At 39.1% G+C, this 27896-nt stretch overlaps 1 protein-coding gene across 4 annotated transcripts in view; it reads left to right on the plus strand.

Moving 5' to 3' along the window:
- The window catches only part of CACNB2 (calcium voltage-gated channel auxiliary subunit beta 2), a 410979-nt gene that overhangs the window by 359035 nt on the left and 24048 nt on the right, over nucleotides 1-27896 (plus strand). For all 4 annotated transcript variants that reach the window (XM_054020627.1, XM_054020628.1, XM_054020630.1 and 1 more), the window contains 6 exons: nucleotides 2208-2344; nucleotides 9327-9403; nucleotides 14804-14937; nucleotides 18140-18220; nucleotides 18581-18639; nucleotides 21314-21423. In XM_054020627.1, coding sequence (XP_053876602.1) covers nucleotides 2208-2344; nucleotides 9327-9403; nucleotides 14804-14937; nucleotides 18140-18220; nucleotides 18581-18639; nucleotides 21314-21423 — 598 coding nt within the window. The remainder of the gene's footprint in view (nucleotides 1-2207; nucleotides 2345-9326; nucleotides 9404-14803; nucleotides 14938-18139; nucleotides 18221-18580; nucleotides 18640-21313; nucleotides 21424-27896) is intronic.

Consider the following 27896-nt stretch of genomic DNA (forward strand, 5'->3'; position numbering starts at 1 on the left):
CTGTTGCTCACTTCTGAATCTATTTCCTGAATCTAAAGGTACATCTACACTACAGCGGGGAGTCGATTTAAGATACGCAAATTCAGCTACGTGAATAGCGTAGCTGAATTCGACATATTGCAGCCGACTTACCCCGTTGTGAGGACGGCGGCAAAATCGACTTCTGCCGCTTTTTGTCGGCGGCGCTTACTACCACCTCTGCTGGTGGAGTTAGAGCGCCGATTCGGGGATCGATTGTCGCGTCCCGACGGGACGCGATAAATCGATCCCCGAGAGGTCGATTTCTACCCGCCGATTCAGGCGGGTAGTATAGACCAGACCTAAGTCCCCAGCTCCCTGGCAGAGTGTCCCATGGTGTTTTTTGCCCCAAAGTGATCTTCCCAAGAGCCCCCAAAATTGGAGGCACCACAGGGCACCACAACTCCTATTACTCACTGATGCAGTAGTCTTAATAAACACATTTCTGTTTACTGCTATCCTGCAGACTTGATAAATGGGAGGTATTTATGCATTCTTGTTATTGTGTAATGATTTTTTGTCCCGGCTAGTTGTAAGCATAACTGCTATACTTTTGCAAAATTGCTTCTTTGGTCTCATGGTTGACTGTTGAAGTGATCTGCCTCCTGTGCAATTGTCATTAACTGTGGAAGAGGCAGAAAAGCTGGGAGTCAGCATAAAAACTATTGGAACAATTCATCTGTACATGTGTAAAAACATCTGGCGCTTCTTTGAAATCATCCAAATTTTTGCTCCTGCAGAGAGACAAGGAATGGTAGTATCCATGAGGTGGGTAGGTGCTTTTCCCAGTATTCATGGAACAGTCATTCCCAAAGGAATTCTCAATGGATGGACAGAAACATAGACAGAGATTAGGGAAAGGGAACAATAAATAGAGATTTTTAGTCCATTTTACATTGGTGATTAATGGTTGATTTTTCCCATGAGCACAAAAAAGGGAATAATTCAGATTCAAAGGGTGCACGATGAAGAAAAAAAAACCTTGTCTGAAATCCTTTATAATCTATCCTATATAATATCTTCAGTGACACAAGGGGATTTGCATTAAGAATTCTGAGGAACAGAATCATGTCAACACTATCTGTTCTCTCATTCGCAAAGACAGGAGCCAGTGGCATGAATGCAGCATTATACAGTCAGGCTAATTACCGAGCATCAGACTTGTGTTCACTTATTTAACTAGCAAGTAAACTTAAAATTTGTCTCAGGCATCACAAAAATTCCACAGAAGTGACCAAATTTGAACACAAATAAACGGTGTGTGTCATTGTCCCATTGCCATTATATTCTGAATTACCTTTATTTCCTTTTTAAAGGTACCCAGGCATCCTGTTTGCTCTTCTAACTACTGCACATTGATTAATATTACAAGCTGTGTGGTAGTGGAAGCTGATACAAATATTTAAATATGAATGAAGCGTGGCTCTAACTGATCTGTTCACTGTTACATGTATGCATAAAGTGACATTCTGTTAACTGGGATATCGTGTATGCTAAACCTACTTGTAACTTTTCCATTCATACAAAAATATCATAAAATATTTCTCAATTTTTGTCTGTTCATGTGGATGTGGATATGTTACAGTTGATCAGAATATACCATATAGATAGCATGTGTAGATGTGATAGATCAGGAATAAGAAGGAAGGAAATGACAAAGTCTCAAAGCACATGATGGAGCATAAGGTGATTTTTACAGAGTAAAGTTTTATATGCCAGGTAAAGAGTTGGAAGGCATGGGCTACGTCCAGGAAGAATAAGCCTTTAGAGACAGGCTTGGAAGTGTTAGGAGGTTAGGGAGGGTGTTACAGGTGATAGGAGCAGAATGGAAGAAGTATCTACTGTCCACTGTAGAGAGAGACAAGATGGGAGAAAAGGAGGAATGCTGATATTTGAAAAGCATAGAGAACAACCTGTAAAATGGAAAGGGTTGAAGCTGGAGAGGTGGAAGGGAACTCAGATTCCTGGAGAATCATGAAGACTAGGAGAGAGAGTTTGTGCATACATGCAATGGTATTTTAATTGTTTGCAAATTATGATTATTCTTCATAGTCATAATAATTTAGTGCAGTGACTAACTGGAGAGGAATTATACAAAAAAAGAACTGACTGCAAATTGCGGGGGGGGGAGGGGGGAGGGAAGAATAAAATGAGCCAATAATATTATTTTCATTTCTTTGTATGTTTAGAAGTTTAACAATGACTGGTGGATAGGACGGTTGGTAAAAGAAGGCTGTGAAATAGGATTCATACCAAGTCCAGTCAAATTAGAAAACATGAGGATACAGCATGAACAAAGGGCAAAGCAAGGAAAATTCTACTCCAGGTAATAAAAATAAAGATAAATTTTAAAATATCTTTGAGTGTGATGTATAATTTAGGAATCATAACTGTAGATTCAAGGTATCCAATATTTCTTTATTGTTTTCAATTAATATAATTGTTAACTCTGAATATTTTGGATTAATTAAGAAACACCTGTCACAAAGTAATATTTTTAGTGGTCTGGTTTCACTGCTTACTGTTGAGAAAAAGCAGGGAATACTGGTCTAAATGAGGACAATGTGCCACTCTCATTTCATAGTGATAGAATTGTGCATTAGCCACACAGTAATTCTAACTAGTTTGTGTCAGCATTTCCAGTGTGAATCCTTAATTTCAGGAGCGTTCAAGTCATGTAAAGATATCACTGGTGCTGAATCTTAGCTAACAAGGTCTTAACCTAAAAGTTCACAAAAAGTTTTAAAATATGAATTCATCCAAAACTCATTCTGTAATTTAGCTTTCCTTAAAAGTTAATACAGTGATGGGCACTTTTGAAATACATAAAATAGATAAACACAGGCAAACAAACTATGACATGAAACAATCAAGAATATTCAATTAATATGCATCAAATATATGTAAGGAAAATTGTTGTTATGGTATGAGTTAAAAATATTATCAGCCTTAACTTTGCATGTTTGATTTTCAGAGATGAGTTTTCACAATTGTATGCATCCAATTTGTACGCACATATACAATTGTGTGTGCAAACTGGGTACTTGCACATAGATAGGGCCAACAAGATACCTAACTGTTCACATATATCACCACTGCAAATGCAAATTGATATCTGTGTATGCAAATATGGTGTGCAAAAGTGCAGTTTACTTGCGATTGAAAATCAGACTCTCTGAATTTCTTAGCATTTTGTAATTTGCTGCCACAGCTTTAAAGTTATTTAATAATTTCCAACACTAGTTTTAGAATTCACGAAGAATGATGAGAAGAGTTATGAACTGAAACCAGAATCTGCACTTCTGGAAATACTTTTTTTCTCAAGGAAAATGCTTTCCTATCTCAGATTATACATACTTGCCCATTGGTTTTCCAAAATGTTTTTCTCCATCAGTACAACTTTTACAGTACATTTTATGTTGGATGTTGTGTGCCTATTGTTTATCATTGAGGTCTGACTATATGTTCAGCATTGCCTAAAATTAAACATACAGTACCTCCAAGTATACCTTGGTATCTTGCTGCCGCAAAATACAGTATCTACTGTAGTATATCTAGAGCAGTGTTTATCCTCCATAAGTATGTCAACAGATTTGGGGGCAAATACCACTCATCCCTTCTCAGGTATAAAGGGCCCTAATTGCAGTAAAACTTGTGTGTTGTCACTAGTTGTGGGTGGGTTTGCAGAGACCATGGAGGGAAGCAGAATGCCACAGAAGCCCTTTGTGCTCTATTATAAAGGGAAGCATTGTTGAGGATCAGGAATGCAGTGAGAGCACAGGCAACTGTAGATGTAAGGTAGCAGCAGTGGCCATGGTATAACTGTTGTGTAATTCCACAGTCTTGAGTGGGGAGAATTCATTTCCCACAAAACCTCATAGAGCTCTTCAGCACACCAGCCTGGTGTTGACCGAAGGATTTGTCCCTTCCTGATTTTAAAGCTCTTCATTCTCCTGACGTTGTGACTGGCATTGCTGCTATCTTAGAGTGGTATACTTATTTTATTCTTCATATATGAAAAAAATACCAGTGATAAAGTCAGTCTCTGGTAAGAGGACACTGCATTAATATTTGCAGTGGAAATGTAACCTCTTTCACCTACATTTTCAGATGCAGGTTAAAAAGTTAATGGGAGTCAAATGGTTAAAATACTGTATGGTTCTTAAGAAATTTCAGGATTTAAACATACAAACTAGCCTTTATCTGAATCTCACTTCATCTGGAGGCAGCCAATCAATAGTGCAGCAGGAGGAAGAAAATATAGAAAAGGCTCTTCCAGAGGTACATGCTAGAACCGATCATCTCTTTGTAGCGCTTATGTCCCTGAACATGGCAAATTGGAATTTGCATTGCATAAAGTTCTGAGTGCATTGAACAGCCTCCTCAGTAGAGGGTGAACCAACCTACTCAGCTGTTCCAGTGGCCAGTAGCTGCCATTCTTCACTTTTCTTCTCTCTGCAGGCAGGATTCTAAACTTCTCTCAGATAATGCTGTGTGCCAGATTTGCAGCTGTTAAATTCACCTTCGATTGCTTTGTTGCATGTACTTTTCAGGTCTAGTAGCAGTGCTGAATTTACCTTGTTACTTTATTTAAATTAGAAAAGATATTTCTTGAAAGGGTCTGACGGCACACCAAGGTTTCAAAGAACCAAGCAGTGGTGATAAACTTCTTACTGTTGACTCTCTTCCCTTTTTCTTGAGTTCATTGAGGAAAGTAGAGTTGCTCTGGATTTACCTTGGTTTAACTAAAATCAGGATGTGGTGGTCCATTGCAATATGTTTGCAGTAACATGGCACACTGCCACAGAAGATTGTTAATTCTATTACCCCGAGGCTTCCATAGTTTCAGGCCGGACAGTGAGGAGGTGTCTGCTCATATCTGTCTGTCATGCCATCCAAGACTAACTTAATGATGGTTCAAGGACAGTTTGTGACACCTAGGTGGCATATGTAAGTCCTTTGTGCAAATTATAGTGAACATTGATATGTTCACTTCTACATGAGGTGGCCACATTGTCATCTAATGGTCAAGTTAGATTTAGTTACCTTTCCTGTCTGAGATGGTGGAGGCCAATCCTATGAGGCTGAAAGTCTTGCCATTACTGACCAAGTCTCTGAATTTCATATCTTGATCTCTTTTGGCATGGCTCCTAGAGGGCACAAACTAGTGAGCTAGATATCTCAGATGAGACTTCTGAAGTCCTAATTTCTCAGGAGGAATCTACCAGAAAGATCTACAAACCCAAATGGACCAGTTTTGTGGTTTAGTGTAAACAGGACCAAATAAACCCTTTATTTGCTGTACTCAAAAACTGTCTTATCTTCTAACACTTTCTCAGTCTAGGTTAGAGACATCTTCTCTTTGAGAATACTTAGCTTTTATTTGGGCTTTTCATAAACATGTTTAAAGTCCATTTATTTCTGTTCAGACCCTGCTGAGTTACTGTGCTTGTCACTTAAAACATGACTGTAACCACTTACAGTTTTACTATAGCTACTGAATGTGAATGTTTAGAATGGATTGAGAATAGTTTATCAGAAAGTCTATTGCATTTTAGAGTTGTAGCCCCTCCCCCAAAGTGCTCAAACCTCCTCCCTGGTGCTTCCTACTTGGAGTGTCTTCTCTCCTGTTCTCCGATGGAGTGGGTCCTGGGTTCTTTGTCTGATGCCCGCTGCCTCCACCCAAGATGCCGCCTTATTATGCCTGAGGGTGTTGTCCCTTGGGAAAATGAATAATGTTGCTAATGGCCAAGAAGTATAAAATCCAGTACACAAGAAACAATGAAGTACATCAACCCAAACTCCAGCAATGAAATTCCACACCAAAAAGTAACAGTATAACACAGGGGGCTTTATAGGGAGCAGGAAAATAGGATCTGGGGAAGGAAAGGGTTAGGGTTAACTAAAAAGTATTCAACACTAACCAACAAATTCCCCACCTCCCAACACTCACAGCTCTTCCCAACCCCTGTCTCCCTCCCTGGTACCTTCCCAGGAAAATGATATGCTGAGATTGAGTCCTGAGCTGTGTGCTACAAAGCTGTGAATGTTAGCCAGCCTAAACAAAGTGAGTTCCCTTAATGTGTCTTCACACCTCGGTGGGGCAGGGTCCTCCTCTCCTGACTCCTACCAGGCTCACATGCTGCCTGGCCTAGTGTCCTGTGGAGGTCTCAGATGGCTCTATGTAGTTGGCACTGGATCGGAGCTCTGCCACGCTGGACACAGTCTTCACAGAGCTGGAACTGCCTGACCCATGCAACTTTCCCACTGCAGTTCAAAAAGACTCCCCCTGTGAGGAGCGGGAGTGTAGAGAGGCTAGCTGGAGCTCGCCTCTCTCTGGGGTGGCAGGGAACCACACCGCCTCACTACAGGGAGATAATCAGAGATTCGCTGAGCTGTTCTGCTTCTTTCTTTTGCAGCTCCCAGCCAGGAAAACCACCCAAAACCAAGTCTGCTTGGTCCTAAAACAGCACCAAAAAAGGGGAAGAAGGGTGGCTGGCAGTGTGTGAGTCATGGCGTCATGATGATGGGGGGGTTGCGTTATGACACTGAGTGGGGCATAGTTTGGGGGGTGGGGAGCAGCTCCAGAGTCAAGCAGAATAAAAAAAAAACCAGATGTAACTGCATGAAAACGGTGGCCCAATGTCAAATATAAAAAAGCCCAAAGTCGCTTGCTATACACTAGTTTGTCTCACTGTCTCTCTGAGTTAGGTTGGCCCCCTCCCACTGAGCAGCCCTAGCTCATCATTTCCCCCATAAACTGCTTGTCCAGATCACACCATGTAAAAGCCTCTGTATTGGCCTCAGCAGATGTTTCTACTCCAATCCCTCCCTACCCGTGACTCCAAGTGTGCCAGGAAATGGTGTCAGGGATCTGGCAGCCATTGCAGTTGTTGTCCCTTGGGTAGGATCACCTACAATCTGACACTCCAGCTGACAAACTCCAAGTGGGGGTTACAGAGTGCCAGGCTTTAGTTGCTGATCCACCTCATGCTAAATTTAAAAAAGATAAGCTGATATTGCAGATTAACCCTTGATTCCCAACAAAGGTTATCTTAAAGTCCTATTTTAACCAGTCAGTTGTTCTGCACATATTATTTTCATGTCCATCTTGGAAAAGTTCCTTCTCTACAAGCTTTATTCTGGAGAAGACTAAAGCCCTAAGAAAATGTAGCCATCTTTTTTCTATTACATAAACATTTAGGAATTGCCTTGGACTATTAGTCCATCTAATCCAGTATCTTGTCTCCGATACTATTCACTACCAGGTTCTTCATAAGAAAATGCAAGAAATCCTATACTAAATATAGGACAAACTGCTAATTAACACAAACTGCTAATAGGGGAATGTTCTTCCTAATCTCTGTCAATTAGTGGGGTTGTGCCATGAATCATAAACCAGTTATCCAGTTAGCTCTATTTTTCTAGGTAAATAAAATTAATTTTCTTGATATTGTTACTGAGTGAATCTAGTTTCTATTTGAGGCAAGTGTTTGTTTTGTTAATAATTAACAAGCTTCCAGAAGCATCTCTGGAGAGTCTTAGTTTCTGTATAATTGGGATACTATTGTAATTGACACTGTTTTGGAGAAAAGGAACATTTCTCACGTGTAATGCACTCTCTCTCTCTCTCTCTCTCTCTCACACACACACACACACACACACACACACACACACACACACACACACACCCCTTTCCATCAGAGTTTTGAATGATTTTGTTTTGATTATTAGCTTATTTGAACATTTTAAAAAGAAGTGAGAAGTAACAGGTATTGACCATTGGAAAGCCCAACCAAATACTGTAAGAGGTGTACATCTGGTGAAGAGGCATTTCCATTCAGAACTTTGAGCTGTGCATAGGGTGACCAGATCACCACACTAAAATATCGGGACACATTGGGGTGCCATCAGCCCCACCCACAGCCCACCCCACTCCACCCCAACTCTGCCCCAGGTCCCGCCCCCTCCCTGCTCGCCCCCCCCCACCGCGTCCTTCCGCATCCCCCAGCCTGCCGCTGGCTTGTTGCGTCTCTCCTCAGTCCCCTACCCACTGCTCTCCTCCTCACCCAGCCCGCCCTACCCGCCGCTCGCCTCTTCACCCCCCCCGCCCGCCACTCACCCCTATGGCGCCAACTTCTCCTCTGCTGGGTGGATGCTTGCCCACCCCCCGCCTCTGCACCACTCTCGCCCCGCGCCCATTCCACCCCCTTCCCCCAAGTCCCCACCCCTGCCCTGCCTCTTCTCCGCTTCCTCCCCTGAGCGCGCCCTGTCCCCGCTCCTCCCCCCTCCCTCCTGGAAAGCGCTAAGTGCCGCCAAACAGCTGTTAGGCAGTGGGAAGTGCTGGATGGAGGGAGGAGCGGGGACACAGCACACTGGGGAGTGGGGGGAGGAGGAGGAGGGAGCTTGGCTGCAATTTTTCCCCGTGGGTGCTCAAGCTCCGGAGCACCCACGGGTCAGTGCCTCCCTCCCGCTCGCCTCCTTACCTGAATATCAGGACAAACAGCATCCTAATCGTACATTGATCGGAACACGGGACAAAGGGTTAAATATCAGGACAGTGCTGATTTTATCAGGACACCTGGTCACCCTAGCTGTGCATATTCCAACCTTGCATTTGCCAAAGTTACTAGTTCCACATAGTGATGATCAATTGTTGTGTGTGCTTTTGAAGACAATATTTTTCCTTCCTTGAGTACTACTATCAGCAGTTCTGAGAGAAAGTATATGAAGGCAAAAATTGTAATCTGTACGTCCAATGGATTTACTGAAAAAGTGTTCATATTAAGATAACAATAAAAGTAGGTATATCTTCCTAGTAGATATAACTACCAGCAGAATAAATCGTTAGGCATTAAAACTGGACCAATATGGAAACAAATTGACATGTGCAATCCCTCAGTCCCCAAAGTATGCATACATTTTGTTAAAGTGTAAATTTAAACTGAGACCAGGAATACTGCCTGCAGGGCCCGCTCCAGGCTTTTGGCCACCCCAAGCAGCCAAAACAAAAAAAACAAACAAAAAAAAGTTGCAATCTGCGGCGGCAATTCGGCAGGAGGTCCTTCACTCCCAGGCGGAGTGAGGGACCATCCGCCGAATTGCCGCCGAATACCTGGATGTGCCACCCCTCTCCAGAGCGGCCGCCTCACGCACCTGCTTGAGAAGCTGGTGCCTGGAGCCGGCCCTGACTGCCTGTCTTTGTTAGTGACCCATTTGAAAGTTTGAAAGAGAGATAATGAATACATTCTTGATTTACTACTGATAAGACTCTAAGATTTTAACACTGATTTCTTGCTGTACTCTAGTAAATCAGGAGGAAATTCATCATCCAGTCTGGGTGACATAGTCCCTAGTTCCAGAAAATCAACGCCTCCATCATCTGGTAAGTAGGTCACTAGCCTTTAGACAACCTGTTTATAGAATTGTGTGTTTAGTACTTTAAGATTTACACTACTTTGTGTTATACTTTTTAAACTGAGTTGGAGAAAAGGTCTTCCTAACTTTTAGTCTTCTTTGGCACAGTGGCAGGTGGTTGTGTTGTCATGTGAGACTGGTTTGCGTCTGTGCTGGAGATGAGGGAAATGGACAAATTCATTATTGCCTCTGCCTGGCTATTTCATACTGTGATATGGTTGTTATCAGATCTGTTCAACTGCTGTCTTGATTTCACTATGATTTATGTTATAAAATCAAGGTGTGTGTGTGGGGAGGGCGGGGGGATTAGGCTGGAAAAATAAGGTGAAATTAAACCTTTCCAGAACTTGTGCCCTTCTAAAAATGTGTGATTTGTCAGCTGTTGCTGTTTTATACTAAGGAAGTCAAACTTTTCTCCTGAGCAATTCCTGATGAGTAAGGATAATCTTCTAGTACCGGAAGGAAGATGGTGCTGAGATGAATCAGGAATATGTTTAGCGTCCTACAAACCTACCAGAAACTACATCATTTTATAACATCAGGAGCTTTTATTTGCAGAATTTTATTAGGTTTTACAAAACAGATCATGACTCAATTCTTGTAGATTTGTTTTACTTTTTTGATGCAGAATTATTTTTAATAAATGCTTCTTTGCATTTAGAGCACCAACGGGCACATTTGAACTTAGTTTAGGTTAGGTTCAAGAGGCATTAAGCAATTGCACTTGTGAGTTGCACCAGCATACTAAGAATAGCTTGTTTAATTAAAGGAAACTGGGACATGACCGGTTATCTTGAACAGAATCCTAAGGAGTATGTGTGCCAAAAAAAAAAAAAAAAGAGAGAGGGAGTTTTCATTGTTATGTCAGTTGGTGGAAAAGAAATATTTCCTTTATATTCAAATACCTAAACTTCCTAAAATATTTTTGTATAATTTTAACTACTAAATTAAGCAATTAGAAATTTATTAAAACCCTACCACTGTGTTAGGGGATACTGTATTGCTAGATGTTTCATCTTTTGGATGAGTGAAAAAAGAGAGGTACATAGTACTTGCAATCAATAAGAACCTCATATCACTCTTTAGTCTTGTCTACACAAGCAGAAAGAGTTTGTTTTCCAATCAAGTTAGCTTCACTGGACCCTAGACTACACTACAACCAGCTTAAATGATCAAATTATGAAATAAGATAATTTGATTGAAAAACACACTTTTCTTTTATGTGTAGACATGGCTTTGTAATAGTAGTAGTGTTAAGCCTGATATTTTAGCTAATTTCACTTCAGTTCCCTACTTTGACGTTTCAACTGAAAAAGTTGTTCAACAGAGTATTTAAGTACATACTTAAGAGCTTTGCTGTATGAGGACACTAAACTGAATCAATGTGTGTTGTTAAGGCTTCCACTTTCCACCCTGAGCAGTGTGATCTGTGTGTAGTTTTATAGCACTTGGGCTTTGTCTGTAGTGGTAAGTGATATTTCAGGATGAAACACTTTGTATACTAAAAATATTTGCACAGCAGATCAGCAAATGTATTTCCATTTATTTGACATATCTTATTTAATGCCCACAGAATGTTTTACAGAATTTGGTGGCATGAGAACTGAAAATGTAGCCAGAAAATTGAATGATTACTTGAGATATAATTTGAGACAGAGATGAGCAAACCTGGTTATCCAAAACATGCATGGGTGTGTGGAGGAGCCCCAACTTAGCCATACTGAGCCTTCTGAGCACATGGTCCCCTCCCCTGTATTTAAGCATTCCTATAAACAAAGCTTTTCGGAAGCCATATTTCCAAGAAATTAATTTTTCTATGCTTGACACCTTCATATCGAGGCTTGGGGAACATAGTCATGAATAGTGAATATTTGCTTGCTGGTGTATCTCAATATTTTTGTTTTTGCATATTTTTGTCTAAAATATACTAAGAGGAGAACTGATAGTAGTGCGTTAGTTAGGCATAGCAGTGGACAAGCACCATGTATATCACCCCATTCCACTCTCATAACGCACCTGAGTTCTGACCTGCAACACTACTGCTATTCTGTTGCCAGGCGTTCTGCTTGGGAGAGACTGACAACTGTACCAAAGTATGGACTAATTGTGCAGAAATGGGAACTAGGATGAGTTAATTTCACTTTTCAATTTTGAAAAAAACCCAGTATGTTACCAGGCTGACTAATTTAAACCTACACTGCAAAAAACAAACACCAAACAAAATGACCAAATACTGAAAAATGAGATACTGTGTCTTTCTGGACCAGTCCAATCAGTCCATGAAAGCCTCATAGCCTACATAATAAATGTGATGGCAACTGAATATAATGACCAAACATAAAGACCCAAAATCACAATATGACCAAGTATATTAGAACAGCAATAATAACTACTATTGACGAAGGGGGATTAACATGAGGTAGATCAAAGAAGAAAAATGAAAGCAAAGAACACAACTTTAAAATGACAAATACAAAACCAACAAACTAATTTGTCAGATTAAAAAAAATCAAATTATTTTGCAAAACTGAAAAAGACTTTTGAGGGGAGGGGAGTTTTTAGCTTGAAATATTTCATCCATCTCTGGTAATACCCTTGCTTTTCCTGAGGAGTCTTGGAACATCAAAGCCTGTATGTTGTTTGAGATGGCCATTGCATTTATTTATGCAGTAAGGAGTATATTTTACTACTTACTCACTGGCTATTCAGTTACTGCAGATGCCTGTATTATAGAAAAATTCATCTTAGTTCTCTTTGAAAATGTCTTTATCGGAATGATGTAGGTGATTTAGTTAAACACACTCAGAGTAATTTGCATAGGAGTGGGTGTAGCAGCTGGTGGTATCTTCTTTCCTTGCCCAACTCAAGACTAGGGTCTGGGCAGCTCCGCAGCCAAAGGGGGTGGGGACGGATAGCTCAGTGGTTTGAGCATTGGCCTGCTAAACCCAGTGTTGTGAGTTCAATCCTTGAGGGGGGCCACTTAGGGATCTGGGGCAAAATCAGTACTTGGTCCTGCTAGTGAAGGCAGGGGGCTGGGCTGGGCTGGACTGGACTTGATGACCTTTCAGTTCTATGAGATAGGTATATCTGTGGTTAGTCCCCAGTTTGGCTTCCTGCTCTATAGTATTGTGGTGAATCCTATTTAAACTCTCCTGTTCAGCATTTATTACACTTTTTTTCGTGTTCAAGTTTTGGTTCTTATGTATAGTTGGATTTTTTTTTTTGGTCCAGAGGGTGAAAATGTGAGGTGCAGAGCTGGAAAGTGCGGAAGCTCAGGACCTGTCATCTGGGCCTCCAATCCATGCCACTTGAACCAGTTAATCAAAATATCTCCTGTTGCAAATATGTTCATAGTAACACAGTAACTGAGAGATAATTGCCCTTGTTTCTACTGAGTTACTCCATTTTATTCTTATTGATTTTTATACTACGTAGCACACTGATTGTATTATACAAATAATAATTGCTGTTTATAATTTGGGAGGGAAAATGTTGGAGGAAAATATTGTTTTTTTTTCTGTGGCTGTTATAGTGGAATAAGAGTGATGTCAGAATGGAGATCTGGCCAAATGATCTTCTCAGGAGGCCATGTTTAAAGTGCCTATTGAGGAAGATGTACCTCAATAAGACTCTTGGAGATAATTGCATGAGAACTATACGTAGTCAGAGATGCAATTCCATGCTTGGGTATCCCTAAGCCTCTGAATGACAGAAGGTGGGACTGGACAACAGGGAATGGATCACTCAGTAATTGCCCTATTCTGAAGCACCTGGGAGTGGCCACTGTCAGAAGACTGGATACTGGGCTACATGGATCAGGAGAAAATGTGTGTTACTCAAATAGAAGAGATGACTGTCCCAAGTAACTCTTAAATCAGAAGCTGCACGTAGACTGGCTGATCCCGTTGTTTACTAGTCACATAACTTGGTGGCTAATACTGGTGCATGGATCAGTGCTGTCTCACCCACAAAACAGCAGCATGGAGATCACCTAGGTAGATTTATAATACTCAAGGTGATCGTTTATAGTTTTAGCGAAAGTCTTCTTCTACCACTAATGGACCTTGTAGGCCTTGGATTAATTCAATTCCGTGTACTGCCTTATACAAGTGTTTCCGAAGTTTGTTTGTTTGTTTTAGAGAGAGACAGACTCTCGAGGTATCTGTCAGAGGGTAGGTAAGATCTTCCCAGGATAGGGATACACAATTTTTGTGGCTTAATTCCCTGTGTCCATTTGTCAGCAGTGGAGGGTGCTCATTGGAGACAAGTTTAACATAATACCCAAGATTGGGGTAGACTGCTCTATGTGAGGGTGCCTGAAAAAGCCTAGGATACTTTGTTTCAGATATAGCTAGCAGACCTCTGTTGGCCATACACTGAGGAGAGCTCAGTTTTTCATTCTCCTTTGCTTTCTAGAAACCATTTAGCACTGAGTCCATTAATGTTGTTATTGTTTACATTGCCATTAATCACTAACTTGCTGTAGGATGCACCATATATTTATGCTGCCCCCTCTGTCTGATGGATATGATTTTCTTTTGGAGAAGGGGGTGGAGTAGCAATGGTTTATTGTTGCCACGTCCATCTTGCCCTCCCCACTTCCTCACTTGATCTTTTCAGCAGAATTCAGCATGCCTCCAGGATAACTAGGCTAGGTTTTCTTTCTTCCCCTTGCCATTCATTTAAGTGTTCATTAACATTAGATGTGTTTTATTATTTCTAATGAATGTATCTTGTGCCTACTGTACATTTTTGATTTAAATAATGTGATTTTAAAAGGTAGTGCCAATTATATTCTGCTCTTAGATAATTGTGTGTAACTAAGTATCTGACGCAGATTTTGACTCATGGAATTAAAAACTTCAGACAGAAAAATTTTCTGTGTTTAGTATCCTAAATACATAATACTAAAATCTTAGTTCAAGATAGCACATTTTGAACTAGAATTCTGTAAAATAAATATATAAATAAATAATCCAGATACTGTAGGTCAGATTCTGTTCTTTTACACTGATGTAAATGCAGAATAACTCCACTGAGGAACTCCAGATTTGCATCGACACAACAAAGAGCAGAACTTGACCATTTAACAGTTTTGTGAGAGTAGACCTGTGGATGTCTGATTTAATTCTGTAAAAGAGAATTTGAAGAAAATGTTACAGTAGTTGTTACAGATATTGCCTTGTGTGTTTTCTAATCCTAATGTTTTGCACCTTTAAATTTTTCCCTTTAAGTTTTTACTGTGTTCTGTAGTCATGGTTGATTTTTTTACTTCAGGTAGTTTAATTTTCTTTTGTTTTTCTTTTTTAACCTATTTCTCCTCTCTCTTATCCGAACTGATAATTTTGAATTGTTTGTCTGTATATAGCTATAGACATAGATGCCACTGGCTTAGATGCAGAAGAAAATGATATTCCAGCAAACCATCGCTCCCCCAAACCCAGTGCAAACAGTGTAACATCACCCCACTCCAAAGAGAAAAGAATGCCCTTCTTTAAGAAGGTAACATCAACTTCCAAGCTCCTATCTGTCCACCTGCTCACCTGCACTGCGTCACATTTTTAGTCCTGTTAACTGTCTGCGTCCTTTGACAAGCCAATAACGTGCATGCTTTTGTTATTCTTTGTTTCTTTTCCATGCTGCTGTAGCTAAGCAGAAGCAGAAATCGGTAAGTTTACATTGACATGAGCTGTGTTTATCCTGCCACTGGCATCATTAGCATTATTACCCATAATCTATACAAGACAATCATTTTAGAACTGAGGAAGACACAGCTCAACTGATGATTGATTCCATACATTAAAACAAACATGCTAGGTACAGTCAGTGACTCAGTAAAACACTGTTACAGTACTTATCCTTTTTGATGGAATAATAGGCACAATGGGAATTTCTTTAAACATTCAAGGAAGTAAAACATTGACAACTCCATATAATGCACCTTTCTAGTGCATGCTTATTCTATCTGTCTGTCTCTTTTTTCCAGCTTTTTAACTTATAATTCAGTCTATTAAAACTATTATTAAAATCTAATCAAATACTCAACTTGTACTTACAAAAAAAAAACCCCTTCAATTTTAAATTTAGTCAGTATTTAAACTTCTAATCCACTAGGTGCCAAATCTGCAGATGAGCAAGACCAGTGGAAAACTGCAGACTTGTTTTGGCGGTCTACTGTGAGTTTTTCCTATTGTCATATATAAATTCTCTCCCAATGTTCTTGCCTTCCCCTCCATCAATCAGCTTGTAGCATCTTAACTATTGGAAATGGGACTGGTGGACCTCTCTAGATCCAGTGCCTGTCCAAAAACTGGCCAACAAAGGTGCTACTGAATTATGCTGTTGACATCCCTTGACTGGGACTCTAAGGTGTGCCTATGAACCCTGCTTGGATACGTTGTCTATCAGCAAAATATTTAGCAGCTGCGATACTAGGCTAGCTACTATATTTCTACTTTATTTTTTAATCCTCAAATTTTTCTTAACGTCTCTTTCTTAGTTTTTAATTACAACCCTCTATCCATAGATAAGACTGTCATACTGCTTATAAGTACTGCCAATACGCAGTGTTGCCAATTGTGTGGATACATCCAAGCTTAGTGGTGCAAAAATTCCTCCTCTATCTTCCCTCTTCAAAAAATAGTGTATTCTTCTCCTCATTTCCAGCTGTGGTGGATATTTTCTGTAACATGTGGACAGTTGTCTATTAGAAATTGGATGGACACCCCCAACTAATTTCAGACAGTAAAAACCACTTAACAACAACCTGATGGTAAAATCTCTGCCAACACCAGTCTGGGACAGATTTCAACTAGAGACCTAGAGGGGAAAATTTCTGTAGCTTGTTACCTGATATTGTAGGGGATTGATCCCCTAAACTCTTTATTAATTTTAATGACTGATGCTTTCATCAAATAATTTTGTATAGTTTTTTCACTAATTTTCTGCTGACAAAATAGTTAATTTTAGTTGGTAAAGGCAAAAATAAACTGAGTTGCTGTGATACAGATTTTAAACACCAGTATTCCATCAAACAAGGTAATTTCTGTACCTTCCCTAATTTTTAGGTAGCGTGTTGACTAATAGCATCAGTGTTAAGATTTTGTGGATAGTCAACCGCCTTATAAGAAAGCTCTACTGCATTTTAACCTTGACCTCATAAACATTTACAGACCTATTATGGATTTTTCTTAGGGATTGTCACTGTAATGCATGCATCAGATTATTTACATTCCTAGTAACAAAAGTTGAAAGGGTATATTTTCATAATTACACAACATAGTTACAGGGCTTTTCTTCAAAACATCTTAAGTAAGATCCTGCACTGTGTAAGTAAGTTCTCTTCACATGCTTATGATGCCTCGGGCACTGGTATTCATTCTTCTTATGTTACCAATTATGTGGTGAACCTAGATATAACAAAACAAAACAAAAAAAAGATTCAGCCACAAGATTGTTTTCCATGTTTTAGACTGCTTTAGTCTGCTGCTTCTGTGGCATTTTGTGCTGTTGCTGTATTCATGTTTGTCTCTGTTTTTTGTGTTTGAAAATGTTTTTACCTTGGTTTTTTATTGTGATTAACCTTGGGACATGTTGAGTCCTGAAATAATTAACAATGACAATATCCCATGATGGCGACTGATGTATTTGTACTATATACTAGGCCTTTGAAAAATAGATCTGGCATAATCCCTTTTAAAATTTTTCCAGGTTGGTGGATTTGAAATATGTTTTTTCCCCCCCTAAAACAAACAAAAAGCAGCCAAAACTTTATTTTTAAAGTTGCCTGATAAGCCAGTTTTGGTAGTCTTGGGGATGTCTTGTGCAAACAGTTTAGTTCAAAACTGTTTGATTCCTCTTCTTTACCATGAATATTAATTTATATGATTTTGGTAGTCTTCTGACATGCATTATGTATACCAACATATCGTAAAGAAAAATTACTCAAACATTCATAAATTGTGCATGATACATCAGTAAGTAGTTTATTAAATAGTATGTAACTAACATAACCCGCCTCCTTGAGAGCAGATAGGAGCTTCCTACAGAAGGAGCATTGCTGTTCTCAGCTGTGTTTATTTAAACTTTCTGTAAATACTAACATGACCAGTCATTACTGTGATTTCATTTGCTAATGATAGTAATACATATTTTAGAATTTGTGGGTGTGACTATGGAAGTTAGAATATATGCACTTCCATGGGAATTTACAGTGATGTCACTATGATTTATTAAGCAGGAGACAGATATAAAAGAAGAGCTAGGCAATCCTTCTCCCCTTTTTTTTTGGTTTTGGTTTTCTTCCTCCCCTTGGTAATAATAGTTTTATTAGATTTTATAATGGACTTAATAGGGTCTGTCCTTACTCAGATGTCACAGCCCTACTGTTGGTCATGCCAAATAACTTTCAGAAACAGCACATACTATTAACCAATTCCGATTGTGTGTGGCTGTTTCGAAAAGGGCCAGTTCCCAATTGTATAGGGAGAGAGGGAAGGGATAAAAATGGAAGTTTTTTCAACAGAAATCCTCAAACCACACTTCTTATACTACATATCTATTTGCAGGAAGAGGCAACGAAAAATCAGTGAATCCCCAAGTCTCCCTTTGGTGACACTGCTGGAAATTCAGAGTTGCTTGTATTGTAAATTAATACCATTCTCTATGCATGCTGAGATTCTTAAAGTGTTTTCCCTTTATACAGACAGAGCACATCCCTCCCTATGATGTAGTGCCTTCTATGCGACCAGTAGTTTTAGTGGGGCCTTCCTTGAAGGGATATGAGGTAAGTAATTGTCCGTGACTATTTTCAGGATGTGTAAAAGACGGTCTGTCTTTAGTTTCCAATTTCAGATTAAGAGGGAATGATGTTGAACAGCATCGATTAATGTCACAGGAAGATTAGGCAAAAATATAAGAGACTATGGGATAAATGCTTTCTTATTTTATATTTTTGCTTATCAGAATTCAGACAAGGGAAGTTAAAATATTCAGATTGTAAATGTGCTTTTCACACCATGCCACCAGGAGTCACAAGTTTTTAATAATCCTTAAAACACCAATTAACCAATTTTTTGAAGTAATTAATACCATGTAGTATTTATTTCATAAGCAGAGTTTTAATTTGTTGCTTATTTGCTTTTAGGTGACAGATATGATGCAAAAAGCATTATTTGATTTTTTAAAACACAGATTTGAAGGGCGGTAAGTATTATGGAATGTCTATTTACTTGAATATGGTTCTTATTTTGAAATTACCGGGTTTCTGAGAAATAGCATTCTAACCAGGATACCAATGGAAAAGAATGTTGATAATAGGGTGCAATTTATGTTAGAGCACCTCTTGTATGCAGTAAATTGTGGTAGGGAATGAAAGCTTCATGAACAGAGAGCATTATTGCTGTATGGGGATGGGAAAAGTCCAAGAGACACACATGCATATTATTGAAAGTAAGGTGAAGATGGCAGTTTGTGGCCAGAGGTGGAAACTGAAATCCAAGTGACTAACCACTTGCTCAAAGTTTTATATGCATGGTAAAGGCATGAACAATTATCTTGTTTAAATTAAGCATTGTTTAGTTTAAGTTGCATGAGTGATACCTGCTCTCCTGGACAGATATGTTTGTATAGCCAGTAGTACAAGGGGATCCTGATCCTGATTGGGGCCTCAAGGCACCAGTGTAATACAAGGATTAAATAACAATTCACTTTTTTAGCAGTGAGACATTCTATTCTTTGAATGTTAAGCATCCAGTGTTCAGTGAAGTCAATTGGAATCTTTATATTAACTTGATTTGTTGTTGAGTCAGGCCCCAAATGAATATATATATACCAAGACAGCTGCCTTCTGAACAAATAAAGTGGAGGAAACCAGAAGGGAGGCTTGTCTGTATTCTTTGATAAATGCTTTATCTGAACAGAGGTTGAAGTAAAAGTATGCCATCTCTCCAAGTGCTGCCAAATTGTCTGGAGAAAACTTGACATTTTCAATTAAGAGCTTCGGCTTTGTGAGATGCTGGACAATACAGAAAATTGTAATGATACTGTCTCCTAGGATCAGTCATCTGGCATACCATAGTAGTCATCCTTTATAGTAATGAAGTCATCAAATAATGGATATGTATCGTTCAGAAATTGTAGTGGCAAAATTTTGAGTATTGCGAGTAAAAAGAAGAGTTGGAACATCTTTCCTTTTTTGTTAAGTTCCTTGTGTTCTGTAAGGTTTGAGACCAGATTCTTCATGGTGTGATACATTCGCTTTAAAAAAAATCATAGTGGATGAAACAAGAGGTTTTAAAATAATATAGAAATCTGACTTTATTCACTGTTACATAATTACATTTGGGAAAGAAAAGGGAGAATGTATTCTCTATAGCACATAGAAAGGAAACTGACAAACCTAAAATGGAAAACTTGTTTTGCAAGATATAAAAATCTAACTTTTAGCAAATGGGTATAACAAATCCAGTATGCAAAGTAGATTTATGTTTTCCATAACTACATGGAATAATCTGTACAATGTTATGCCAAGAATCATGGCATTTGGCTTTGATTTCAGCTGTTAAGCAGACCATGGATATGTTTTTAAAAAGTCTCTAATTTGTACTGTAAAAAATAATTCTGTTTTCATGTGTAAACTCTGGTTTGCTGCATTTGGGAGTTCAGGATTTTACACGGATACATACACATATCAAAGTAAATTGAACTATTTGGTGAGATTTTTACTTAACTGCATATGACGTATCCTCCAAGGGAATATGCCTTTTAGTTCTTAGCAAATCTATTTCCTCCCTTTTAAATGGCAAATAAAATTATAAATGGGGGGTGAGAGAGAAATGGGATCAGCCTGATTTAAATCTCATCTTTGGAAGAATGTGACCTCTATTTAGACCTGGATAGTCCAGAAAGTTTGAAGGTGGAACCAAGCCAAGGGATGTAGGTTGACTGTAGAAACCAGAAGAAGCTGAGCTGTTTTCATAGGAAAAAGAAAATACCAAAGGTTATATAGTAGGTCACCAACTGGAAGTAATCATTTCTAATTGGATCATCCTCACTCATAGTCCCAGAACGGAGTCTGCCAGGCACTCAACCCATTGGCTTTTCTACCATTCTTTAATTTCTCTACAGTTAGATCCCAAACATTTGAAATTGATAATGGATTGCGGAATCTGTTTTGACAGTGAAATTTAAAGCTTGCTCCCTGTTACAAACCTACACAAGAAAACTGAACCATTTGATTAAAAAACAATTACAGTCTTGGGCTGCAGCATACACTGGTCTAGGTACTAAGTCTTCTTCTCACTTTTGTAACCGTATAGATACTGCTATTTATGTTACACATGAGGATCAATATTCCAAACAAACATTAGGGAAAATCTTGTTTTCTATGTGGCAGATTTTACGTTCCCATGGAGATATCTGTAGGAGGGAGCTTGAGGGGCCACAAAACTCTGCAGAGGTTATCTTGCTGTATTTCTTTCTAGCCATCTCATCTTGGAGTGTGGAGCAAGCACGAGGTGTAACCTGCTAACTGTGTAAATCCTAGGATCCCAAGGGAAAGACAACTGTATGTTCCACAAAATTCTGGTTCCTACTCCCTTGGCAGTGTGGCTCCTGTAGATGGTAACCAGGCTGCCGTTAGGTGTGCAATCATACTGTGTAAACAAAGAAAGGGATGCAGGTGCAGCACTTCCATCAGTACTGCTTGAAGCAGTATTAATTAAGGTGTAGATAATCCACTCTTCATCCACTTCCTACAAAGAGGACAGTGCCTCCTCTCCTCTCCTTCTGGTCCTCGCCACCTTTTAATATTAATTGTCTGACTTTTGTCCCCACTTTCCTGCATGATGAGTAACATACAGGTTTGTTTGTTTTACAGTATATCAATCACACGGGTCACAGCAGACATCTCGCTTGCCAAACGCTCCGTATTAAATAATCCTAGTAAGCATGCGATAATAGAACGGTCCAACACAAGATCAAGCTTAGGTAAGTAGCGTATGTAGTGATAATAACTAGAGATTGGCACTATAGTACAGTACTCCCAGTTCATGCCTATAACAAAAATCATCTATCTTCTCTGCTGTGACAGGAGCACTGTTCACAATAATTTCAGGCACAAAGCCAACAAATCAGAAGTCCTAGAAATGTGAAGCCATTTCTGAGAGCACTGCCTGAGAAAATACTTACAGGTACTGGTACTGGGCTATCCTTCTCCCATTGGGATTAATATTAGCTTTGGTACTGGTCTCATTGGGAGTAAGAACTAGCCCATAATGCAGATAAAATGTGGGGATATCCCTTTGGATAAGTAAAGATACAGTTTCACAATACCAGCAATTAGCTGGATTCTTCAAGGTTAGTAAAAGAGTCTGACCTTTGCTGGGATACCTGTAATATATACTTACATTTTTGAAGTTTTTGTTTTCAATATTGAATTATCTTGGATCTGAGCAACTTAATTAAAAATTAAAATTAAATGCAAAAAGGTACTTTTTTGTATTGTTATGGCAGATATAAAAACTGAAATAACCATAATTCATATTCAGCCAGATTCTCAGCATGCCAATTGGTGTATCTTCTTTTACTTTAATTTCATCAATATACACTAGCTTGGGATCTGGCCAATAGCACTTCTATATGGAGTAGGGCTAAGATGGAAGATCAGCCTTAAGTCTGACTTTCCTGATTTTGATTTGTTTGTGTCACAAATTTAATTATATTTACAATAAATCTAGTTTATTTTATTTATTTTCCGAAAAGCTTAAATCAAGATTGGATGTTTTTCTAAAAGATAGCCTCTAGGAATTATTTGGGAAAGTTCTATGGCCTGTGTTATACAGGAGGGTAAACTAGACGATCATGATGGTCCCTTCTGTCCTTGGAATCTATGAAACTGTGCATAAACAATAGAAAATGTGTTAGTTATTAGAGACTAGAATGGCTTTTGAAACCGTTCTGGTGTTTTGGGTGAATATACTTTTAATAATCAGTTTTGCAAACAAAGAGTCTGAGTAAATATGTATTTTGCTGGATATCTTAACATTTATAGTTGTGTAGCAGTTGGACTTTTTAGAATATATTCCTGTAATTAAGAAATGGCTACATGAATTGCTTGAAAATTTGCTTTTGAAAAACCATTCATTGAAATCTTGGATGACAAGTAGAGCTGGGTGTATAGTAAGAAAACTTATTTACACATTGTGTTAATTTCTAAATAAATTTAATTTTGATTGTGTTCACATGCCTTCATATTTGCTTTGTGCAAAGTTTTGTTCATGTGAATGTTCCTGTGATGGAATTTCAGGCCTGTATCCAAAATTGCTTTTATCATTTAATGAAAAGATGAAGTTAAATTTGTTTGGAGCCAAAGTGAAAGTTGATTATATAGATTCGGTCATTCAATCATGGAATGCAAATAATATCATGATGATCAGTTGAACAAATTGAATATCATAGAATTAATATCTAATACTTGAAGAATAATCACAGTAGTCAAAAGAGTACCAAGTTGAATAGGCTAAAATGTGTTTGAACACGAAAACATCCATCAAAGAATTTCACAAGTGAAAGTCTGTAAAAATTTCAGTCTATTTTTTAAGAGGAAAAGGGATAAATTTGTTGAATAAATAGTTCATGGTGAATTGTTCACCCAGCTCTAATGACAGACTTCAGCATGTAGCACCTCAGCATCTCTTCTTGCTACTTACTGTGGAAGTGCTGACATAATCTCAGTTGCAGTAGCACAAATGGTGTGTGTGTGTGTGTTATATATAGGATGGGCTGGTAGCTCCATCTATTATTAAGGTTGCCTAACACTTCTAAGTTGTATCCAGTTGCTTATAACTTTGCCACACTTTAACCATTTGGGATGAAATTTTCCATTCAGGGTATCTGCCTCACGCTAAATTTCAGTCAAAACAGTTCAGCTGTTTCTAAGAATGAAGCTAGGGAAAGATACGTTTTTCTTCCCTGTTAAAAAATTTTTGGTAACCTTTCCTTTGAAATGCTCTAGAGTCCCATGCCTTGGAGCAGGGTTTTGAAATTTGGCAGAGAGGGCCTTTGTGTCACGGATGTTCCTTTTGCCATTCCTTGCAAAATCTGCCCAAATTTGGCCAAGTTATAAACCTGTGAAAAATCACAGTTCATACATGCCAAATAAAGACTCACTAGAGCTTTGCTGCTAAATTCTACAAAGATTGCCAGAACTGAGTATGCTCCATCCCACGGCCAAGCAGGACATTCCCTGTAGTTGCAGCCTTGAGTTGCTGCAGGGCAGGCCGGGTCTGGACACTGGAACTGAAAACAGGAGTCTGTCTCTCATGTACTTGCAGTACTGGGCCCAGGCAGTGTGGAAAAGGAAGATGCCTGATTGAATTATTGGAATTCAGAGGGGACAAAGAGCTGGACTTGGGGTTGTTGGGTGGAAGACTGAGACAAGGAGCCAAGGGAGTGGGAGAGAGACTAGGGCTGGAGGATGGTGGAGGAAGATGGAAGCTCTAACTAAGATCTGAGGTAAGGTCTGAGACTGGGAGCCAGGGAAGGAAATGATGGGGGGACTCAGAGCCTCTGGGTTGGGTTGGTGGGGCAATGAGATCAGATGATGATCCAGGGGAGGAGACTGGGACTGGCTGGGCAAGGACACTGGGAAGGGGAGATGGGTCTGAGGTGAGAAGTCTAGAGGAGTGAGACTAACCTGCTGGACAAAGAGAATGGGACTTGGATGAGAACCCTGTGGAGAGGAGACTGGGGCTGCTTAGACGAGAATAGGAGAATGCAGACGAGGAGCCCAGTTTGGGGAAGAGAGAGGACTGGGACAGGTTGGAGGGATCTGGGCAGATGGGTTTAAGTTTGGAGGAATGGTCAGAAGAGCCATGCCTGCTAGAACACACTACCCTCCAAGGCCTGGAATAGAACCCAAGATTCCTGAGTCTCACCATTCATCTGCTGGCAGCAAATATCTGGAATATGTGAAAACCCACTGACAAAATATGTCTCATTCCCCTCTAAAGTGTTGGTCCACCTAGAGGATGACAAGCTGCTACAGCTATCATTTACTCTGTTTTCTCAAGTGTCAGAGATCTGTGCGTCATCCTAAGGTTCCAGTCCTGCTGATGACCCATGTGGGTATCAATATGATGCCACATGATGGAATTTCTGTTTTTTCCAGTTTGCTTAAAAAATAAATCTAGGAAATTGCACATAGATTTTATATTAAAAGAACATTATTAAGGTTGCAAAGTCAAGCACTCAAAAGTTAGGAAATGCCGGAGTTAAGATTGTGTGTGCAATTTAAATTTAGCTTCCTTGGTCGTTCTGCTGATGCTTGGTACTGCTACAATTGTAATAGCAGAACTGCATCAGCCACTGAATCCATTCTTGATCTCCTTTCTATGGCAGGGCTACAATTATTTGTATTTGGTCATTCCGCAGATATAAAGAGATTACTTTCACTAGACTTAATTGCAATTAAATTTGATTTTTTAAATTAAAACAGCAGCATTTTTAAATTTTAATATCCTGTATTTTAATCATGTTAAACAGCTATATATGCAAAATGATGAGCAGTATATTAAGGGGTGAATTTTCAAAAAAACAGACCCATTTTAACAGGTTCAATTTACACCAGCAAAATTTGCAGTCACACCTGGCTTCTGAAACTCAATTAAGGACATACTTTGCATCTGTAAAACTGCACTGTGAGAGTATATAAAGTAGTTAGATGGAGAAGGGACTCTGATCTGTGCCCAAGTTAACATTTAGGGTATAAATTGCACCTGCACCAAGTCCTCTGAAAATGTACCACTAATTTTAATATAAATATTACTCAATTACATCATGGAATCAGCCACCAAAGTACCCTCAGAGAATCTGCTTCAATATGGGCGGAGAGACCTTTTGACCACACATCCTTAGTTGTCTTCTACAACCCCACACTGGAACCCTTAGAGGGTATCATTAAATATTTACAAGCCATACCTGCAGACATATCTCCATTGCTGTGATGATCAATGCCCCCCACAACACACTTTCCAAGATCCCTGGATCCTACACATGCCTATAACAACAGGTGGTATACCTTATCCAGGGCACTAAATGCCCCAACAACAATTATGTGGGTGAAATGAGACAATCACTATACTCTCAAATGAACTCACACATAAAAATGATAAGACAAAAACACCATATCACACATGAGCAAACACTTTTCCCAAAACAAGCACTCCATATCTCAGTTCTCATTCTCGAAGGAAACCTACACATTCCAACGATAAGAGTTAGAGTTTAAATTCATAACTTTATTAGACATTAAAAATCCTGGACTCAATAAAGACACTGTATTTATAGCGCACTACAACAACCTATAATACACTAACCCTCTTTTGTCCTATGACTGCCGAGGTTTTAACTGCCTGCTTCACCTTGAGTGGTGAACTCCTTATGCAAAACCAGTGTCTCTCAACCTTTCCCAACTACTGTTCCCCTTTCAGGAGGCTGATTTGTCTTGCGTACCTCCAAGTTTCACTTCACTTAAAAACTACTTGCTTACAAAATCAGACATAAAAATACAAAGTGTCACAGCACACTCGCGTCACAACACACTAGTACTGAAAAGGTGCTTAGTTCTTCATTTTTACCATATAGTTATAAAATAAATCAATTGGAATATAAATATTGTACTTACATTTCAGTGTATAGTATATAGAGCAGTATAAACAAGTAATTGTCTATATGAAATTTTAGTTTGTACTGACTTCATAGTGCTTTTTATGTAGCCTATTGTAAAAATTAGGCAAATATATGAATGAGTTGATGTTCCCCCTGGAAGACCTCTGCATACCCCCACAGGTACACATACCCCTGGTTGATAACCACTGTTCTAAGCAGGGCCGGCTCCAGGCACCAGCTTAACAAGCAGGTGCTTGGAGCGGCCAAGGGAAAGGGGCGGCACCTGCGGCAATTCGGGGCGGCAGGTCCCTCACTCCCTCTAGGAGCGAAAGACCTGCTGCTGAACTGCCGCCGCCGATTGCGGCTTTTTTTTTTCCAATTGCTGCCGCCGATTGCGATCGCGGCTTTTTATTTTATTTTATTTTTTGCTTGGGGTGGCAGAAATGCTGGAGCCGGCCCTGGTGCTAAGCAATCTGATCTGTCTTGTATTTAGCTGTGACACTCTGAGTACCTTTCCCAGACTTGAAGAAGAGCTCTGCGTAAGATTGAACCCTCGTATCTTTCACCAACAAAAGTTGGTCCAATAAAAGATATTATCTCACCCGCCTTATTATTCAATTAGTCACATCGTTTTTTTTTCCTTCCTAAAAACATCAATCTTACAATAAAGATTTACATTACTGTCTCTTAAAAGAAAAGAAAAATATGAATAAAGAGGGGAAAAGCTGCTATACTTGCAATCTCAATAAAAATCTGTTTCCACTGGGGAAATAAATCAGCCTTTTGTAAGAATGATTTTTACCAGACCACAGAGTATAGGGCTGCATAGCAGTTAAGTATATAATAGAAGTATATTAGCTTTGCTATGAGACCCACAGAAGATTTAACATGTTGAGCAGAGAGAACCACTCCCACCCCTTCCAAATAAAACACGTGGGGGTAAAGAACTGCATTTGAGGGGTTACAAAGATGTTCATTTTAGACCTAATATAGTTCAGTCTTCCTTGGAAACTGCCTGAGTAAGGGGTTTGTAAAAATAAAGATTTGAGGATTTGACTTGTTGGAAACCAAAGTGACAGCTAAAAAATCTCTGTTTCTGAGTATTTTAATGCAAAACTAATCTATCCAAGAATGTTAGCAAAATACTAACTAGTGCCAACATTTATGCAAAATGATTCTGAGGGAAAAATAAAGTTTTACTCAGCTCTTGTATGAAAGCTTGCTTTTGTATGTTAAAACAGCTGCATACAGAAGGGAAATATTTGCTTGCCAGTAATGTCTATATGTTTATGTGAAATGTCAATAGTTAGTCACATTTATACTAAAACAAAAGGGCATTTCATTTGCTAATTGCTTGAAATGCCTAAAAACAAGTTTATCTTTTTGAAAAAAATACTCTTCTCACAAAGGAGGTAAAGTACATGGTAAAAACTCACCAATCTGAAATTCAGTCCAAAATTGGCATATACATGGCTATTTGGTTCTACATGTGAATATGGCATCTGCAGAAGCTGCGGAGTTAGCTTTGCATTTTTTGCTGCTTTTCTTTGTTAGTATTAAGCTTCCAAACCTTTTTCTTGGTTGTTCCTATGTATGTGACATTTCTAGCTGCTCTTGTTATAACCTTATCTCATGCTGTATGCTTTGTACAAGAACCTGATTGTCTTGGCTTTTTCCATTCTTTGCTTCATTAATGCCCTCCCTTTCCAGATGTTTTGGGTATGTATATAAGCTTGCAAATTATGTTTCCTGCTGTTTTTGTGTTCTATGATTTAGTGTGCCTTACAAAACCA

This window comes from Malaclemys terrapin, chromosome 2, assembly GCF_027887155.1.
Source record: "Malaclemys terrapin pileata isolate rMalTer1 chromosome 2, rMalTer1.hap1, whole genome shotgun sequence".
NCBI classification, from domain to species: domain Eukaryota; kingdom Metazoa; phylum Chordata; order Testudines; family Emydidae; genus Malaclemys; species Malaclemys terrapin.